The 21773-nt window shown below is 25.0% G+C and overlaps 1 protein-coding gene across 2 annotated transcripts; it reads right to left on the bottom strand.

Moving 5' to 3' along the window:
- Positions 1 to 523: 523 nt before the first annotated feature.
- LOC109598997 (putative neurotoxin) lies at positions 524 to 18637 on the bottom strand. 2 transcript variants are annotated; one of them, XM_020014910.2, is made up of 3 exons: positions 18424 to 18637; positions 4723 to 4789; positions 524 to 1587 (listed from the first exon to the last, which is right to left on the bottom strand). In XM_020014910.2, the coding sequence occupies exons 1-3, from the start codon at positions 18515 to 18517 to the stop codon at positions 1425 to 1427; spliced, it is 324 nt and encodes a 107-aa protein (XP_019870469.1). In that variant the 5' UTR covers positions 18518 to 18637; the 3' UTR covers positions 524 to 1424. The 2 variants fall into 2 exon arrangements, with proteins under 2 accessions (XP_019870469.1, XP_019870470.1); XM_020014911.2 differs by having other exon boundaries at positions 524 to 1560; positions 18424 to 18635.
- Between the last annotated feature and the right edge of the window lie 3136 nt (positions 18638 to 21773).

Below are 21773 nucleotides of genomic sequence, written 5' to 3'. Positions count from 1 at the left end.
CTATTTTCCTATAAATTTAATTAATTTATTTAATAATTCAAACAAATTTCAATGTGAAAAAATAAATAAATAAATTTTTGTATTTTAAATTTTATTGAAAAGTCATTTTTCAATCCTAATATAAAGAAAAATTAATCAAACATTTATCAAATATATTTCAACTAAATATTATTTTTCCATGAGTTTCATTTATAAACTTTCAGTAATTTTAATTACAAAGTTAAAATTTCAATATTTCAGTAAACCACAATTGATAATCTAATCCACTTTCAAGCGAAAATTGCACGACTGTAAATATTGAAGTGTTTACATTTCAACTATAAATCAAATTTTATTTTAAAAACTCAACTCAACTGAACAATTTTAGAGTGATTTATTATTTAAAAATAATAATCAGTTACTTATTAATAATTCTTCACATTTTTTTTAATTTTTAATAGAACTCTTTCCGCCACTTACCTTAAAAATGTTTCAAATCCTGAAAAATTTTTAATGAAACTATTAAATAAAAGTCAAGTTTAGGCCAATTGATGTATTTAGTATTGACAGATTCGTGAATGTTGTACCCTTTCACATAGAAACATAATTTTCATATATATTTATATTTTATTCATAATTACTAACAATCTTAGATATACGAGCCTCTATTGATTCATTTAATCATAGGCAGGTTATGGCATTACAGCTATACATACATACATAATTACAATATATGATATAGATATCTGATAGATTTTTTAAAGTGACAATTGCGGTCGTATTAAGGATGTGGCTGGAGAAACCCTTAATATGAGAGCAGATCACTTCTAGACCCTGCACAAAACAATCCAGGTCGTTAATTCAATGTTGCCATATTCGAAACAATGTAATTGTTTAGTTGTGGTTAATGTTTTGTGCCGGGTCTAATCGAATAAAATGTTATTATCGTTGTCAAACACATTTCTATAAACATTTGGAACTAAATACCAGACGAAAAACATCAAATTAAATAAATTGTAAGATACAAAATAGATTGACTTGATATTTTTGTCGTTTCATCATTTATGTTACGTATTCCAAAATCAGTAAATTTAATCTAAATTCAATGAATTGTATATAATTCGACTTAGTCCGTTTTCACGCCATGTTTCGTCATAAATTTTCGAAATTTTTAAGCAGAAATTCATGGCTGACGTCTGGTGCAGCTTATAAAAATCAGTTCTTTCTCTTGAATGAATTTTCCCATGAATCTTTCCTTAATAATTTCGAAAAATGGTTTTCATCGTATCGAAAGTACTTGCAACAGAACCGTAAAACTGAAAACAATCATGCACGTCGAAGTAACAGAAAAAACCAAAACATGGTATGCCTGTTTACAATAAAGAACTGGATAAAATTGGGAACGGATGAAAACCTAAATTAGTGTCGATGCGTCCGGATCGAAATTAGCCCCATTTCTGGAATAATCCCATCCGCTGACACCTGCAGTTGGAGCCCCACAGGTTGCATCTGCACGAGCTGTTGTAGCAGCAGTCGTTCGGCCTGTGATCGCAGTTGCCACCTCTGCGTATGCAGGCCCGTCTGAAAAGGTAAATTAAGGAAGAACGTCTGGAAAGTAAATTAGAAATGACCTATAACCACGGTGCCATTCAAATTATCTTATATCAATCCAACTAAACGTCTAAACACAGACACTCAACACCGTTCGTGTGTGTATACTACTTTAGGACATTATGTTAGTGTGGAGGTTTATTATTATATTTTTGATTGTTTGGAGTAATCTGTAAAATTGTAAAACAAACTTATACAATATTTATTTCTAATAAGATAATAATAAGAAAAGGTTTCGATGAATTAATAAAATTATTATAAGAATTTTGTTGTACTCTGTTTCACGTTTTTGTTTAAATCAGGGACTAAAAATATTGGAAAATATATAAAAAAATACGTCATATTTTTTCTTTGAGCAAATTAATTGTTTGATTTAAGCATACATTCCTATAGAATTTAAAATGTTTTAAATAATATTAAATTAAATTTGCACCACTTAACTAATTTCGTTTTTATTTAAAGTTGGGAATAAAAATATTTGAAAATATATAAAAAATATTCTATATTTTTTAATTAATTATGAATTTTTTCTTTGTTAAATTTAATTGTTTTATTTAATCATAAAATAATAATGAATATTAAATAAAATTTACCTCACTTAACTTGTAACTTAATTTTTGTTTAAATTTAGGACCGAAATTATTTGAAAATATACCAAAAATATTTCTCATTAACTAGTATTATATTAATTACAAATTTATTTTCCTCAGTTAATTTAATTATTTGATTTAATCAAAAATGTAATATGTATTAAGAATATTAAATAATATTTACTTTAACATACTTTTTTTCATTTTTTTTTTGTTCAAATCTTGGAGTAAACATATTTTAAAATAAGTGTTGTTAACAAAAATGAATATTAAATGAAATTTACTTCACTTAACTTTGGGTTTTTCTTTAAATCTAGTACCGAAAATATTTGAAAATATACCAAAAATATTTCTCATTAATTATTATTTTCTTTAATTAATTTAACAGTACAAGTATTAAAAATATTAAATGATTACTTTACTTTTTTTTTTCGTCTTTGTTCAAATCTGGGATAAAAAATTATTTGAAAATATATTATTGAATTAAAATAAATTATAAATTTTCTTACATTCATTGTAAAAAATGATTCAGTATTTTTATATGAATTTTTAATCACTCTATTATCCCAAAGTGTAGAGCAACAATCAATGAAATCATATCACTGTTTTATGTGTTCTGTTTTCTATAAAATATATTAAAAATTTATTTTAGTTTATTTAAGTTATTTCCATTTATAACTAATATAAATTTTTACCTCTTTATTTAATTGAAAGCATTTAACGGAACCTTATAAAAAATTTCATTATTTCAACATTTTTCCTTGATTAAAAAATATTACAGATATGGATAGAGAAACCCTTAATGCGAAAGCAGATCACTTTTAGACTTTGCACGGAACATTTCAGGATTTCTTTAATTAAACGTTGAAATATTTGAGATGTAATTTTTTGTAATTGTTGAGTCCGGATTAATTTTCTGTGTCACGTCTAGTGGAATAAAATTTTATTATCGTTGTGTAAAGTCTTGAAATGAAATACGAGAAAAAATATTAAATTAGATGAACTTTTAAGGTTTATTCAAATTGATTACACAAAATGTTTATCTCCATTTAATTTAAAGGTAATTTAAAAAAAAATATTAATTTAATTCATTCAAAAAAGGAAGTTGACTTATATATAAATATTTTATATTTACCATGGTTTATAATTATTTCTAATTATTGGGTACTTGTATTATGTAATAAAATGAATTTTATCAATATTTCATTAAAATTTAATTTAATCCAAATTAATAAAAATACATTTTAATATTAAAAATTTTATTTTAATAATTTTTAAAATATGTTAAATATTATTAAAAATAAATTATAAAACTTATTATTTTTGTGAAAATGAACAAAATTCTTATAAACCACCAAAAAATATTTATTTCACAAAATGCTTTTCTTATGTAATTTAAGAGAATATCAAAAATATAACAATAACTTAAATGTCTTGTTTATATTTGTTCATACACAACGTTTCAACACTGTGGTTTTAAGCAATTTCTAAATAATCTCAATGTCTATTCACTACAACAAACTAAGCCACAAAACTACCAGAAAGCAAACTACAAAAAGCAAATAACAACATTACTGAACAACATCAAATAGTCTCTAAAAATTGTCAATTTTGGTCTTTTAAGATAAGCACTTTAAAGCAATTAGTAAAGTCATATCGAATTAAGTGCCCGCAAAAGGTTCAAAGCGAAACTTGTGCCTGATATTATTTTAGTGTTCGAGTTCGCTCAACTATTTGGGTTAAGTTTTGTTACTTTAAAGTTTCTTGGGAAGTTTAAGCACTTCCTTAATTAGACTTTAAATAAATTATTTATTTTTCGCTATTATCGTTGGAATAATGTTAAAAGTTCATCAATTAACATTAAATTAATTAATCAGTTTCATTCAATTTGAAATTAAAAAATGTAATGATTGGTATAAATAATTAAAAACTTAACCTTAAGCACAACTTGAAAACGACCAAAAAAAACAGGTTCTTGAACTTAAAGTTTTAATAGTCCGGGAGCGTGAAAATCCGGAAAAATTACGAGCCTCAAGACTATAAAGTTTAAAATTTAAAGTAGGGGTAAATAATCTTAAACTTCACGAGCTTAAACTTCAGTTATCAATTTAGGTTAATCGTTGTACAAGTCTAGAACAGAAAAATTTTAAATTGACATTCAATTAATTAATTCCTTTTAGATTATTTTTCTAATTTAATTGAACAAAAACTTAATTAGCCCAAAAATATGTTGTAAATAGACAACTTTGCCTACGTATTAAAGGTAAAGTAAACAAAACAAATTAACAAGACACAAAATTCATAATTCCAGACAAACATTATCGTAAACTTGATAAACAGAAGCGACAAAGTTCGCAGCAATTTTCAGACCGAGCGAAGTTATAAAACTGTAGCCACAATTACATTTAACGCCCGGGATTAGATTTCGTTCACAACAGTTTCTATATTCTCACCTGGTTTCAAACAGCGACGCAAAGAAATACGTGGATAAATGAAGAGGACAAAGCAACAACTACTAAACGAAAAAAGTGCTTTTACTCACTTCTGTGTTTGTAGCAGTTTATCGATGGCGTTCTCCGAGTATTCATCCTCGTTCGGGAAACTCTCGTCTGAAACGGATAAGAAAAAGTGCATTAGAGGAAATATTCCTTTCAGGATTTTATTAGATTATTTCCTTGCATATTTGAAAATTTATATTTTACCCAGAAATGTAAAGGAAATAATACGTAACATAATAATGAAAATACATTTTATATATTTTATTTTTTAGATTTTTAAATTTAATTAAAAGTGTTTTTATATTTCTTAAATATGCTAAAATAAGTAATTTAAAGTGTGTGTGTATGAAAAATTAATTAAAACATTCTGTTATAATTTTATATTAAAAATGCGTTTTTTATTCGTTTATTAAATTTTGCATTTATTATATTTATTATAAATTCATCAATTTGAATAATGATAAATGATAATAGAAAATAAATTGATAAAAATATTTTGTATTAGTTTTTTCTCGTGTAAAATTTAGTAAGAAATGTAAAAAAATCTTTTGAATGAAAATAATATTCATTTATTATTAAATTTTAGAGAAAATGAAAAATGAAAATTAAATTGATAAAATTTTAAGTTTTAACTGATTTATCAAGTAAAATTTAACAATATTAAAATAAAAAATGGTTTGAATTTTGAAATTTTATCAAACGTTTAATACATACAAATATCAGTTATCCATTTTTAATACTAAAGGAAGCAATAATTAATAATTTGAAGAAAATAATAATTGAAAAATAAATTAATAAAATATAATTAAAATAGCAATTTTTGTAAAAATATCTTTTATTTATGACTATCAAATTTTAAAAATTAATTTATTATTTATATTTATTTTGAAAATTTATTTTAACTACAATATTTAATTAATATTAAATTTGAAAGAAAACGACAAATGGAAATTAAATCAATAAAAATATAAAATTTAACTGTATTTTTATTTATATTTTATTATTCATATTATAATAATATATAATATATTTTTTGAAAAATAAAATTTTTATGAATTTTAAAAGAAGCAATATTTAACAATTTAAAGAAAATAGTAAATCATTTGATAAAAATATTTTGCTTTAGGATTTTATCATGTATAATCAAAATATTTGTAAAAAAACTTCTGTTTTTGACATTACTTCAATTTCATAATTAATTTATTGAAATTTTATTTTAATGTATAATATTTAATTAATATTAAATTTTAGAGAAATAAAAATAAAATTAATAAAAATATTAAATTTTAACTATTTTATCATCTATAATCAAAATTTATCAATATTTAACGAAATATATTTTTAATACTAAATAAGTAATTTAGAGAAAATGAAAAAAAATTCTTATTCTTACTTTATTTTGTATATAGATGTGTATATTATTTTTTTAATTTTTAAAATGATAAGAAAAAAAATCATTTCGATTTTTAAAAATAATTCCACCTTATCTCTTAGATGTATATTAATAAGTTACACATAGTATTATTTAAGAAACTTACAATTAAAATGTTTTATAAACCTCTCCCATTAATTTGACAACTCCCTGCATAAATTCAATGTCGTCACGTTTAATTAATTATGTTAAAGAAAGCCTTGTCAGACCATTTAAACTTCAAAACCATTTGATACTGACTTAACAACGCCTCAAACGAAACATTTCATTGACAAACTCGCAAAACGGTTGGTTTTAGCATGCACAACAAAGGTTTCCACTGTACCTGTTCAAATCATTTAAGTGGGCACAAACCCCCAACATTGAATTAGTTAATTAAATTAATAATATGAATGATCATTAAATGCTTACAAAACTAAAACAACACATAACCAATTTCCAATTAGATCAATTTATTAATTTAATCCTATTTATTCATTGTATTATTTCCTGTTTTATTTGCATTAAACAAAATGACACACGCAACATAAATAACGTTCGTTGTATTTTTGGTTGTAAAGTCTTTTTAAATATGCAATAAATTATTATTAAAATGAAAAACATGGAACGTATGGCTGAAAATTTATGTACACTAAAAGTAAACTGCACATGAAAAATATGTTTTGGTGAAAATTTTACGGCTTGATATAAAATGAGTAAATAGACGAGAAAATTCGCCTTTGCACTCTCAGTATTGCTCCGAATTCTGTTGTTTTTGATATGGAATCCACAACATTTTGATACAAAAACACCCTCGTAACTTTACACGATCCATTAATGCGGAATTTCCCTCCCCTTTATTTCAATAAAATACCAATTAAGAGTAGATTAGACAAAGAAGCATTCTAAAATTACTTTTAAATACTGATTCGTAAAACGGCATGGATGTTCCCGAAGTTCATTAGCTCCTGGCCCTTTAAACTTTTCCCAATTAATGTCGGATGTTTTTCCTTTAGAAAGTGCGTTGCAATTTAAGAAAAGATAAAACTCAATCTAAAGCTCATTAAAAGAAAAGCATTCGTTTTATTTTTTGTCGTCTTCGTTTTTTGCTGTGATTAAAAATAAAAACTTACCCATTATATATATATATGAATTAATAATGATGGTAGGCAACCCAGATTACTCTAATATATAAAAACGTGATTATTTTGCCATTTATGTATTAATTAATTAATTAATGGCACAGAACAACGGTGCTTTCAAAGACAATATCGATTCGATATAAATATCGTTAAATAAAACTCTAATGCGAATAAAACAAGCAAAAATTTAATTAATGAGCATTTCAGGTAATATTTTTATTTTATCACGCATCACTAATTACTCTCCACTCGGAATAATAGTGATAGAACAAAACAAACACGGGGTTACAAAGGGGAGGTTAGACATGCATTTTATAAATATTTTTTATGCCTCGTAGGGGAACACACACAACTCTTCAAATTAAAATTTGGTTTTCGGTTGTTTGCTGGTGACATCTGGTGTCGTTTTAAAACGTGACGCGGGAACAAATTTGGAAATTATAAAATTTCTAAAAAATTAATTGTTTATGTCAAAAAGGCTGCCATGGTACATGACAATGTTAAACTAGACAGAAATTAATGTGTGCATGGCGGTCGAACAGCTTTTTCTCTTTTACCTTTTGTATTTTCCACGCTACAATCAAATAACGTTGACACTTGTCGTTTATTTTAACACGTTTTAATTACATTTACTTGCTTTTAATAATTTTAGCATCAAAAATTGAATTAGAGTGTATTTATGAATTATTTTAAAAACTAATGGGAAATGATCACATAACTTAATTTCATTTTGAGTCTCAAAGTTATGCTAAATACAGCAAACCGGGGTGCAAATGCAATTAAAGTACACCTGTTCAAAACTCGCTTCAAAGTGGCAACATGACATCGTTTAAACTAACTTAGTTTATATGCCACAGGGCCAAAGGATCAATGATGATCAAAGTAACTTTTCCGATATAAATTTCCATTGTTATGCATTACAAAAGCTTAAATTATTCATACAATTTATTACAATTTTATAAATTACTGCAATCAATCCTTAAAACCTTTAATGTTTCCAATATGGTTTATTAAAATTAAAAAGTTTCTTTGAAAATAAAGCAATTAAGCTCATAATTCCTGAAGTAAGTTGAAATTAATGGGGCTTGTTAATTTTCACTTGTAACACCACTCTTGTATTTTGACTGGCTATTAAATGGGAAACAAATCCGATAACTTCAGGTAGATACAAATTAAGATTTACGACCCACAAACTGCTCTCAATAAAACGACTTTATCTGTTATATAAACTACCACATTAGTTTAATGTTAAAGCTCTCACAAACAACTTTATCTCTTCCCTTTAAATTTTTATTAAACAGAACTTAATGTTTTAAAAATAAGTGTTTTAATTGTGTACTTTATTATTTATTGCCTTTAACTTTTTGATCGACCATAATTTTAAAGGTGTATACATTTCTATTTATTATTTACGTATTTTGAAATTGGGTTCACTTTATGGAATAATTTTACTCGCTCACGGGGGAAATTTGTCGCAGGGAACAAAAATGAGACAGTAAGAAAAAACAGTTTTATAAGAAAATTTGCTTTCATCAACGACAAGATATAACTCATAAAAAAACATTAAAAATACATTAGTCAAATTCATTTCACTTAATTTACTTAATTGTCCATGTTCATATAATAAATACTAAATTTAAAAAATAAAGATATTAATTAACATAACTGAAAATAAAGAGATTAACAATAAGGTATGTTAATATAATTGAATAAAACACTTTGATAATCTAATTTTCTTTAGTTATTTAATTAGTTAAAGACAAAATATGTTTATATCTTTTCACCATTTTACTTGACTGAACATGCTAAACAAAAACTATAAATTTGAAAAATAGTCTTGGAAATAAAAAATATTTTTTTTAAGAAAATTTATCTTTATTATTGACAAGATGTTCAAATGTTTCATAAAAAACATGGAATATTCATAATTCTTCAACTTTTTCATTATTTTACTAATTGTACATGTTAAAATGGAACTATTAAATTTGAAACTTAGACTTATTAATAACACATAACTGAAATGAGCTTTTTAAGAACAAATTGCTTTTATAATTGACAAGACATACATTTCATAAAATATATGGAATATCCATTCTTCTTCAACTTTTTCATCATTTTACTTAATTGAACGTGGTAAAAAAAACTTAAATTTGAAAAATGAACGTTAATATAACTGTAAAAAAAGTTTTTTTAAGAATAATTATGAAAAGATGAAAATTTTGGACTATTTTATTTAATTAAGCAGACTAATGAAAACCAATTATATTTGATAAATAGGCAGTACAAATTGGAAAATTAATAAATATGAAAAATAAACTTTATTATTGAAGTCTAAAATTTGCTTTCATTGACAACGAGATTTGTTTATATAATTCATGAAAAACATTGGAAATCCATTATTCAACTTTTGGATAATTTGAGTTTAATGTTAATGGAAACATGTATTGATTTTGATAAATATACATAATACAATGTGTATACAGAATATAATAAATAATTATTATTAATATTATAGAAATATACTACCATTTATTATGACGTAGAATTCAATGTTTATTTTTATATTGAAGGGTAAAATTATGTAGCTAAAACTCTTGAAAGAATAATGCTAGGAAATCTCAGTATATATTCAAACTTATTTTTTATTAGATTAGTTTATTTATGAGGATCCAGTTAAAACTGGATGATTAGATATATTAACGCAAGTCTGCCTATTACAGATAATTAGCATCTCTTTACGCAACACAAAAGTTAATTAAATAAAATACTGGATAAAACAGTAGATATAAGAGGATTTTCGTTTACATAATGCACTCAATTTTGACCTTCATTATGGCCAAATCTGCTATGTTTCATGCAGTTGTCGTAACAAGAATTAATAAGGTATAGAAAATGACAACGAGGTATTTTTCAAATACATCACTTTCGATTTGTAACACACGCTTTCCCTCCATTAAATTGGTTTAATTTAGTTTCACACTTCGAGATGCCTTAATTTGGTGCGTGAATGCTCCAAGGATGTGAGAATCTTTCAACTTTTCTCGTTCATTTCCAGGGGATTCTTTATTTAATTACAGTATGTTATATAGAAAATTTCCGGGCGATAATTATAAGTTTTTGTCATCAACAGTTTCCATTTGGAGTAGTTCGAATAAAGACGTCTAAGCCACAAACCGACGGTTGTCGAAATTCAGCAGGTGTCCCCACGAATACAATCACGTCTAGCCGATTCTGTAAACGTCAGGACCGATTCGTATTCACGCACAGAGTTAACAACACCTTAGTCATTATCTTTAAGTTTGTTGCACGCATTCGCGTACCCCTTGTCGTTATTTATGGTCGCCGAGATTTTGAAATTGGGTTAATGCCGCCGAATGCTGTGAAAGCAAGCTGAATTTCCACCTTGTTGATTTGGATTGGATTGTGGATTATTATGTGTGAAGCAATTTTGTGGTGGAGTTTTTACGTGGCTGAAATGCTTCTTAAATTTAATTGACTGTGAACTTCAAAAAATCTAATTGAAAATAATGTTCCATCACTATTTAATAATGTTACAACATCGTTTATTTGTTGTCTGAGTATCTGTAAAGATAAAGCTTTCACATAATAACCTGATTAGCCAGGATCCTTGCCAGAATTTCCTGCAGCAATAAATTTCCATCAAATTTGTTCGCTGAGACAAAATCCACCGTGTGAAAATTAGGACGGATAATGGTTTGATTAATGGTTGTATTAAGAGTATTAACTAGCATTTAGCAGGACTAATGTCCTTGATGCACAACATACGAGTAATTTTCTATTATAACTTAACATAAAATCATGTTAAGCAAATAATGTGTATTCAGTAATGATCAAACCTTTTACTTTAAAGTCAAATAACAATACATTAAAAAATTAAGCCTTTCATCATGATTACTTTTTTATATCACACAAAAAAGAAGACAGGAAAGGAATTAATTGTGAGTCAGTTTTTTAATCCAACTCGAAAAGGATACTTGAATTTATGTGGGAATATTTCTTTGTACATTATTGCTGATTCATAAGTGAGCTCTAACCAGGAACGTCAAAAGCTTGATTGCCTTTTTCCCATGAATGAAAGTAATATGTAATAATTGGCACAAAAATGTGTGTGGGTCGAAATTTTCTAAAAATAGAAATAATTGATTAAAAAAAAAAAATAATGATAAAATCTCATTGACAATTAATAAATAATGATAGATACATTTATTTTTGTACAAATACAACATTTTTCTAGCCTAGCTCAGAAATAAGACAAGTTTTCCTGTTCACAACTTAATTTTGTTAAGGTCCGCAAATAAAATTAATGAAGTTGGGTTTTGTTGCCGTTGAAATTGGCCCGAAGAGAAGGTGGAATGTGTTTTGGTTACGAAAGGGGTCGTGATAATCCCACAATTAAATAAATTGTGTACGTTGCAATTTGTTTTACCCAATAACTTCCAGATTTTCATTTAGACTTCCGATTTAACTCAATTTGAACGGTTCTTGAATTACTAGAAGTTTCAAAGTTCTTCAAAGGCAAAACATTTTTTTGATTCTTTTCAATATTTTATTTCATTTTTTTTTATACAAATTTAGGCTTCTAGTGTAACTCAATTCGAAAACTTTGTAAACCACTAAAATTTCCAAAGTTAGTCAAAGGAAAAACATTTTTTTGATGGTTGATTCTTTTCAATACTTATTTCTATTTAACGAATTGAATTGTTATATTTCAAATTGAATAAATTACTTAAAAACTGTTATTCCAATATTTATATAATAACAAATGTTATTTATTTAAAATAAATTCAATATTATACATTATAAATTAAATATTAAATTACAATTTAAATTAAATTATTCCCAACAAATCAAAATAAAACAATGTATATTACACATTAGTAAAATAGAGTATTAAAAGTTATCCAGAGATTTAACAACTCATTTTCACACAATTATTTTGTAATGAATCTGAGGTTTTCACTTCAATGCTAGATTATTATTTCGTTAGAGAGTTTTAAACCTGGATTTGTTGTCTTTTTAAGGTTTATCACGTTTTGTACTTCCAACTCAAATAAATACTCGTTTAAAATTAACCTCATCTAACTGTCAATTAACAAAGGGTTTTAATTACGTACCAAATTTACTTTTATTATATAGAATAAATTTTCAATTTTAATAAAAAGAAAGCGTTGATTTTGAGATTTACGTATTCCAAAGATTATTGACTCACAAAACTTTTTATTAAGCTCCCATAAATTACTTTTAAACTTCGATCCCGTTCACATATTTAATTTCCATCAAGGCACACAGTTAATATACTCGGAAACTCGTTTAACTAGCAATAAAACTTTGGAACAATTGACTAAATTGAGCAGTACGCATTTAATTTGCATGAACATTAAGAGATCTGTCATAATTAAAACGAGATTTTATTATTATTAACTCCGTAACTGTGCGTGTGATTTTAAATTTTTAACATCGAAATCGCCCGTGGGTGTTAAAATCAGATTCAATCGGATGTAAAGCTGTTCTTTTATCTCCAAGTCGATTTTTAATTAATTAATGGGAAATTTAATTAAATGATGGTGCTTAATTTTATTTGAATTATAGATTATTTGAAAGCTTTTTTAAGCTCTTTCTAATTGTTTTTTTTTCTGCATATGAATTATAAATAGTGCTAATTTGCTTTAGAAGAAGATGCTTTAGGTGATGAATAATTTTTAGTGACGAGTCCAGACTTAATTTATAAAAAAATATGGTTCTGATTATGTTAAACATTCTACAGGAACAAAATGTCTATGCGTCTAAATTATAAAACATATAAAACGTTATATTCAATTCAAATAATGGAGTCCACATAAATAATCATTGTTTAGCAAGACATTATCCCCGAATAAAGATTGCAACACACGAATTGGAACAAAAAGGTTTAGGATTAAGTGAACAATGTCCGGATTATTCAGAGGTGATAAGCTTAAAGTTTTTTATCATAAATACCGGATTTATCCCTACAAAAACTTATCGAGATGATGTATGTTTATTTTAGGGCTTTGTTGAAAAAAATCCTATTCGTTCATTCAGCAACACAGTCTACGCCATTTATTATATGCTTTTCTTTTAGTTATTTTTTAATAAGAATAAAATGTTTTAAATTCCCTAATATAATTAAACAAAGTGTGTAAGTGGATATAATCTCTTAATTACTGGTAACTGAAGCTTTTCTGAAGTTATTTTTAATCAATTTACTGTAAATTTCCAATGTTAATTGATGAGGACAAACATTCAATTTGCAGCAAACCATCCGACCCCACATCGACATAAGTACAATGACGATAACACAGTGAATTATCCTTGTCTGATCCAATTACAGCGGCCGAATTCATATGAAGAAAATTGATCCGGCCTCGGTTCGTGTGTTGGTGATTCCCGGATTAATTTCGACGCACAAACATTTCCATAAAGTCGGTTCGCAGCCGGTTCGACAATTGTGTGATTTATTTTTGGATTAATAACGTCGACCTGCTGAGAAATTGATTAAATGATTTGCCTTTATGTCGGATCAATTGCGGAGTGGTGTGTGTGTGTTAATTAGATTTTGTTTATCTCGCGTTTGACTACTGTAATTTGGAAAATTTTCAATTGGTTTTTACGGTTATTGTGGTTTTCATGTTTTCATTTACGTAATACACTTGTTTTAAGAGATTTCATAATTTTTTTAAAATATTATTTTTCTAATAAGATCAAATTTGACATTTAACTTTATAAAATAATATATATTTGTTATTTACATCTTAATTCGCTGACATAATTTGCCTTATTCTTAACGTACTTTGATATAAAAATTAATTTTTAGTTTTCCTGCTGTTAATTTTGAATTTTATTTTTTACCTTTTAATTACCAATATTTAAATTATTTTAAAACAATATTTATCTTTATGTTAACACCTTCATCCCAAAAATATACATTTTATTATTTTGGTATTTCCCCTGCAATTTTTAATATGTTTTTTGTTTTTTATTTTATTTAAATAAATTCTTCTAAAAAATAATATTGTATTTGGTTTTTTAAATCGTTTTAAACTATGTATCCTTCGTAACACCTACATTACAAAAATAGTATTTTTTACTAAATATTTGCCTTAACATAAACAACATAAAATCTTTTTAAAATTTTTAATTTTCTGTTAAAATTAATTTCTGTCATATAATTATAGTAATTTAAATCGTGTTAATATAATATTCATTTTTGTTTTAACAAAATATTTATTTTTATTTAGATACCTTCACTCCCCATTTTTTTTTATATGTAATATGTTTGATAACAAAATTATGTTGATAAAAGAAAATAGTGCGTGTATTTTATTTGGTTTTTTATGTGTGTTATTATACCAAAAACAAACAATTTATGAACTTATTGTGTTAGAGTTTTTATGGTACTTGGGAGTTTGTACTTACGTTCTTTTTATCTAATTTATTTTGTGTACATAAGCAAAATAATATAAATATGTTATTCATAAAATACTTAATATCCAAAAACTTGACTTTATTTAACTCTGTCATAATATACATAATTTGAATATTAATATAATTTTTTGACTAAGTTAAATTAAATTAAAATATGCGAAAATAGAACTATTTATTCAGATAAATTAAGACATTTAATACTTTTGTTTTCTGTAGATTTAGGTTTTCTGTGTTAATATTATTAAAATCTAAATTTATCTATTCAAACAATATAAAAAACAAATTCTGATATAAAAATACTATTTTTAAAATAGGATTTGTTACTGACAGCTTACAATTTTATCTTCCAACGTAAATATTAATTAAACATTATTAATAACTACACAAAAAATAATGTGATATTTAATATTAACTGTTTTTAAATTTTAATAAACATTTTGAACCAATATATGGTTCTAAATTTTAGAAATATTAATATATCAAAATATATGGCTAAATTCTGGAAAGTGAAGTAAGTTGATACTAACTACGAAACTGATAAAAGCCCCAACACCCACATATTAATCCTGAAAACTGGAAGGATCTTGACAGCTTATGCCGGCAATATTTGCGACCCTATAAATATAACCCAATGTTTAAACTGGATCGACCGATATCGGTTTCAAAACATTTCATTATCCCTTGTTTGTGTTTGATCTAGGATGATTAAATGCAAAACGTCCGTCAACTTGCAATTGTATTTTCAACGTTAATTTATATGTAATTTACTCACCCCCGGCCACCATTACCGAAATACTTTGACCCAGTTGAGATGGAAATCAACACGTGGAGCTTATTTACAATACAATTACGGCGAGTCAATCAGCAAATTGGCCAGATCGATTGGACAACTTTCGAGGCTTATAGGAAGTACGGGAAGTTGTATTAAAAAAAATAAACTACATTATTCTAAGTACTTGAGGACCGTATCTTGCTTACTGGAGGAAAGGAGTTGGAAAACTTTATAAAGTAAATATTTAACTTATAATATTGTTAACCTAGATAAATATTTGCGTTTTCAATGTGCGTTTCCTTATTATAATCATAATGTGGAACGATGAAATTATATTTTATTTAATGGAGTTCACATATTAACAAACTTTGTTTTATTCTGTTACAAATCATATTAACATTATTGACTGCACGTATGTGGAACATTTATTTAATCTTGAACATTTAGATTAAACATACAACGTAAATTAAATATTTAATGAAACTTATGAATCCAATTTAATATAATAAAATGAGAGATTATTTGATTATAGGTAATTTAATTAATTTATAAACTGTCTATTAAAATTAAATCAAATTTATCAATTTATTTCTACATTGGATAAATAATAATTTTCTAAAAATTAAATATAGATATAACTTAATTTAAATATTTACTCTTGAATTAATCTGTTTTATATTATTTAAACATGTCACGCATTCTTTGTTTGTATTTCTACTCGGATATTTGCATTTAGTTATAATTTGTATTAAATGTTTTATTTAAACACATTTTTCTTTATAGAATTATTTAATATTTCCTTCATATAGTGAATACATGAAATTAATTATTACTATTTTGTTTATAAAATTATTGTGATTATATAAATATACATATATTATTAAAACATTTTATCTACCTACACAATTATGTCTGCTTAAAACAATAAATAATTAAAATTTTATAAATTCATTCATTAATAAATATGTTTTATTCAAATTGGTTATTATTTATAGGTTTAATTGACGTAATTTTAGATTTAATATTTCATTATAAGCAACAACGTAATATTATTATAATAAGTTTTAATTTATTGGAATAATATGTGTATTTTATTTAATATGTATTTATCAAAGATTTAAACAAACTGTAATACTTTTTAAATCCATTATACTGTTCTTTAGTAAATGAATTATTAAAAATTATAAATTGAAAAAATATAAAAAAAGTAAAAGAAGAAGCAATATTTTCAAAAATATTGGTGCATAAATTAATAATTTTTAAGTTTATAATTCAAATTTTCTAGATATTTCTAAATAAATTTTATAACTTCTAATCAATATTATCAATCTTTTTGTGAGCATTTATCAAGCAAACTTGTTTTTATTAAAAAAATATTTAAACAAATTATAATTCACAGTTTTTTTCATTTAATTATGTTTCTCTAAGTGTATTATTAAATATTATATATTGAAAAAAGAGAGAGAAGAAACAATAATTTCTAAAATATTGATTGGTATATAAATTAATAGTTTTTTAAATATTCTAATTTTTATCAAAATAATTTTGATAAATTATTTATATACAAACTATTTTTTCCTTTCTAAATATATTTTAGACATTTTTTAATTGCAATCTATCAAACAAACTTGCTTTTATTAAAAAAATGTTTAAACAAATTATAATTTTTACAGATTAATTAAACTATAATAATGTTTGTCTAAATATATTGTTAAACATTTTAAATTGAAAATGAAAAAAAAGTAAAAAAAGAAGCAATAATTTCAAAAAGATTGATTGTTAATTAAAAGTTTTTAACATATTTATTTTGTATATAAATTATTTTATATACAAATTTTCTTGATATTTCTAAAGATATTTGATTATTTATAATCAACATTAAATTTTCTTTTATTTGCATTCATCAAATAAACTTGGTTTTATTAAAAAAAATTTAAACAAACAAAACTTAATTTATAAATTTTAACAACTTAATTATGTTTGGCTTAAAGATAGGGAAGAATACAAGTAATTATTTTTAAAATATTAGTACATAAATTTCTAACTTTGATTTTATTTTGTCAAATTAATTTGATATTTCAAAGTATATGTAATCTTTTTAATCAATACTAATAATTATTTTAAAAAAATTATTAATAGTTTTGAAATATTTCAATGATAATTTATTTCTATTTATTTTTGAATTAAAAAAGTTATAAAAATAAATAAAAGTATTAATATTGGTTTTACTCAGATAAAACATCACAGTTTTCAGAAAATAATTATTTTATATTAAATTATTAATTTTCAATTTCGTTACTTAAAAATACCAATTAATTATTAACCGATTAACAATTAATTTAACATAATTATTTTAAATTTTCTTATACTAACTTTTAATTTAATAATATTTCAATTAAATCGTGATTTAAAAATTTTAATATTATTAATTAAATCATAAAAAGGATATAAAAATAATGAGAATTATTATTATAATAATAAATTTTATTTAAATATTTTTTAAAACAATTTTTAATAAACCTAAAAATTATTTTTAATCTTGATAATAAACATATAAATGTAACAATATATAAATTTCAATTTATCCAAAATAAATGACTATTTTTATTTTTTTTGTCTCGTTTAATATTTTTATATACAATAAATTTTGACAAAAGTAAAATAAAATATGAAAGTCACAAAAAAAATCACAGTTTCCACAAATAATTTATATTTTCATTGAATAATTTAATATAATTTTTTTAAGGAGTAATTTAAATTTAAAAACTTTTATTGGAGAAGTCTAGTCGTTTAATCATAAAAACTTGGAAAAATTTTTAATTTACAATACAACCATATGTTGGCTCCACCTACTTTCAACTTCGACCGCGTGGAACCTTGAACCCTTCAAATAATTTTCCCACCAACAATAAAAATTTAAAAAAAAAATAAAAACCAGAAAAAAAATTGCACTTACCGTCTTCAAAATAAGGACCGGCCTCCGAACCGGGCACCAACTCCGCCAGCACCAGCACAACGCAGGCGGCCAGCACCAGCCAAGTGTGTCTCATGTTCGCGAACCCAACGGCCAGTACCCAATGGACAGCTGAACGTCGGCACGTAAATGCGGACCCAAAGTTTACGATGTTCCGGTCTCCGGTCTCCGCTGTTGCTTCCTACGAACAGGTGGCAAGGACGTGGAATGCGAGCGTCGGTGCCGTCGCGACGCGCTTATACCGCAGGCGACGCCTCCCCGTGGTAGAGCATGCGTCCAGGTCCCGCGCCCACGTTGACCCTCTCTTCGCGACGGGCACTCGCCACGTCGCGTCCGCGTCGCACAATGCAACCGGCGTTGGGGGACGTTCGCGTGATCCCCCGGTGTCCTAGGACGGGGCTGTCGTACCTCGACGTGTTCAACAGGTCGAATTTATTCGTGTGACAGCACTAGATAATTTTTTTTAAAATATGCACATATATTTTTTATTTCCTGTTACACTTCTAACTGCACTTCCGGTTTAATCTTGTCTTACGATAAGTAGATACACTAACAGTAACATAACTGTAAACAATATTTTGTCTTAATTTGAGTTTAGATTAAATTTATTTGATAAAATATATATAGAAAAATTTCTAATTTCATATTTGAAATAATTAATAAAATCTTTAAAAATTCCATTACCTTATTAAAAAAAATCCTTTTAGTAAATTTAAATACTTCACAAATGAAATGATGTTTTTACTCTAATTTAATTTTAAGTTTAGAATAGGTTAAGTATAAGTAAGTTAGCTTAGATTAGGTTAGTTGAATTAAGTTAGCTTAGGTTAAATTAGGTTTCTGCGAGATGTGAATCTTAAACTTTTGAAATTATAATTTAAATTTAAGTTTAGAATAGGTTAAGCATAATTAAATTAGCTCAGGTTAGATTAAGTTAGGTTGTGTTAAAGTAAGTTAGCTTTGTTTAAATTAGATTAATGTGAGGTGTGACGCTTAAATTTTTCACCTTTTCAACTTGATTTTACTCTGTTTTTTACAATTGATCAATTAATTAATAATAATTATTATTAATGTTTAAATTATTAAATATTTTCAATGAAAAACGTAATAAAACATTCAATCGTTGAGTGTTTAGAAACTACTAAAGATCATTTAAAACATATCAAAAATTATCACTCGATGAAATTTAAACAATTTGTAACTATTATTTTACTTTAAAATTAGATTTAGGTTTGTTACTTTAAGTGAGAGTAAATCAGCTTAAGTTAAAATAGGTAAATTTTTTTAAACTATAACAATTTTATTTATTTTAATTGATTATTGTGATTTTTCATTTAGATCTTTGAAACTAACATCTTAAAATTTAACCAAATAAAAGTAATAATGATATTTTTTTATTATTTAGACATTAATAATCCAAAATAACTTAGTCATCCTACATAATTTTATATTTCATCTAATTTCATACTGTTTTTTTTTTTTTTTTAATTAAACCAAATATTAAATACTTTTTAATATTTTAAATGAAAAACAAAGGAAAGCACTTAAGAGTTTATTGTTTAGAAACTTTTGAAAGACATTTAAAACTTATTATGGGAAAAACACCTTACCTTAAAAAAATCTAGACAATTGCAGGGAATTTCTCTTCTATTATATTCTATTACCTATTATTACTTCGTAAAGGCACTTTAAGTTAATTTTAAGACGTTTATTTTATTATTTCTTTAAGTTACTTACTTCCATATATTATATTTTAATTTTATTCTTTAAAATTAATTCTTCTATATACTTCACGAATAGTAGTTTCGTTTTTTAAGACTTAGCTTAATTAGGTTAATTCAAATTGTTGTAGATTAGGTTAAATAATTTTAGGTTTGGTTATCTTTCGTTTCAAAGATTTACAAATTTATATTTTAATTTTATTCTTTAAAATTAATTCTTCTTTATTATAATTTATCAAAACATTCATTAAATTAAGTAAACAACTTAAACGTTAAATAAGAATATTGATTAACACTACATCACTATTTATTTACTCTCAAATCATCAATTTTCTAAAGTAACTTAATAATTAACAATTTAATCTAACAATAAACTTATTAAATAAAACAAATTGAAACTCTTATAAAAGATATTTAAAACTAATTAATTATAAATTATGTAAATTGCTTTGATTTACTTAATTATATTTGCTAAGACTGTAATAATTTGAATTTGTGTAGATAATCGAGTACTTTCATCTATATGTAGATTCTGTCGCTTTTGTCTACAGGATAATAATAATTGTGTGAGCTTTACACAAATAAAACAGTCAATTATTCTACAAAGCACTATGAATAATTTAGATCTTTCGAAATAATTAGCAAAAGCTTTTTATATAAAAAGCCTCTGTTTTATATTGAATCAGTTAACGATGTTATTGTTACATATAAAGGAGATCAGCAGATATTTTTCTTTTATTCGCATTTAATTGACATTATTTCGAGAAGACGCTTATCTTTTAGTGGAAAATATATCAACCAATTAGGTGGACTACATACACATCGCACACACGTCGTACAATTCCTTGCTTTAACCTAAATTCAGACTTCACAAAAGGATTTGTCGAACAAAGACAAATAAAATCACCTAGATTTTTTGCGTCTATTAGATTCGCTCGCTATGGCGAAGACTTATTTAACCATTTCATTACATCATTTGTCCATATTCAAGCAAAGACATGTGAATGCGGTGAAATGGAAAATTGGCTTTACAGTTTGTACAATTTTTGCGGTCGTAACAATTACGATTCAATTTCGTTACGAAATCCTTTATGCGTTGCTTGAATAAGATTCCGTTGATAATGAGAATGAAGTTATATTAAAATTGGCCTTTATCACGTTGAGGCTCAATAACATTCATTACGTGCTTCATCAGAAGATAATCATGCAGAAATAATGTAATACATTCCATCTATATGCAGATTTTGTGGCGCTGGTTTAATAACTATTGGTTATGTTCAGTTTATTTAATACAAATAGAGATGTTATTCAAAAATAAACATTGTTTAATTTAAAAGTACAACCATAAAGTATATTTTGCTACTATTTGCATTCGTATCTGGAGATTAAAAAGTAAACATGAGGCTCCAAGGACAAAATTTAACTAAAACCTCGTTTTACTTCAGTGGACGTTCCAAAGTATATACGAGTAGAACTAATTTGTTTGAACGTGATATTTAACAGTTTACAGGAAAAGCATTTTGCAAATTCATCCTTTCGAGGACATAATTTATGATTCCTTTCAGAAACTCCTTCCCAATATGCATACGTTAAAAGGAGAAATTAAACAAC

This window comes from Aethina tumida, chromosome 7 (assembly GCF_024364675.1).
Source record: "Aethina tumida isolate Nest 87 chromosome 7, icAetTumi1.1, whole genome shotgun sequence".
In the NCBI taxonomy this organism is placed as follows: Eukaryota; Metazoa; Arthropoda; class Insecta; order Coleoptera; family Nitidulidae; genus Aethina; species Aethina tumida.
This window is presented reverse-complemented; position numbering and strand designations above follow the sequence as displayed.

Excerpts from the sequence above, each read along its gene's own strand:
- LOC109598997 (XM_020014910.2), bottom strand. The coding sequence starts at position 18,517 with ATGAGACACACTTGGCTGGTGCTGGCCGCCTGCGTTGTGCTGGTGCTG. Across the intron at positions 4,790-18,423 it reads CGGTCCTTATTTTGAAGACG|ACGAGAGTTTCCCGAACGAG; the intron begins GTAAGTGCAATT and ends TATCCGTTTCAG. Across the intron at positions 1,588-4,722 it reads AAACTGCTACAAACACAGAA|ACGTTCTTCCTTAATTTACC; the intron begins GTGAGTAAAAGC and ends TTTACTTTCCAG.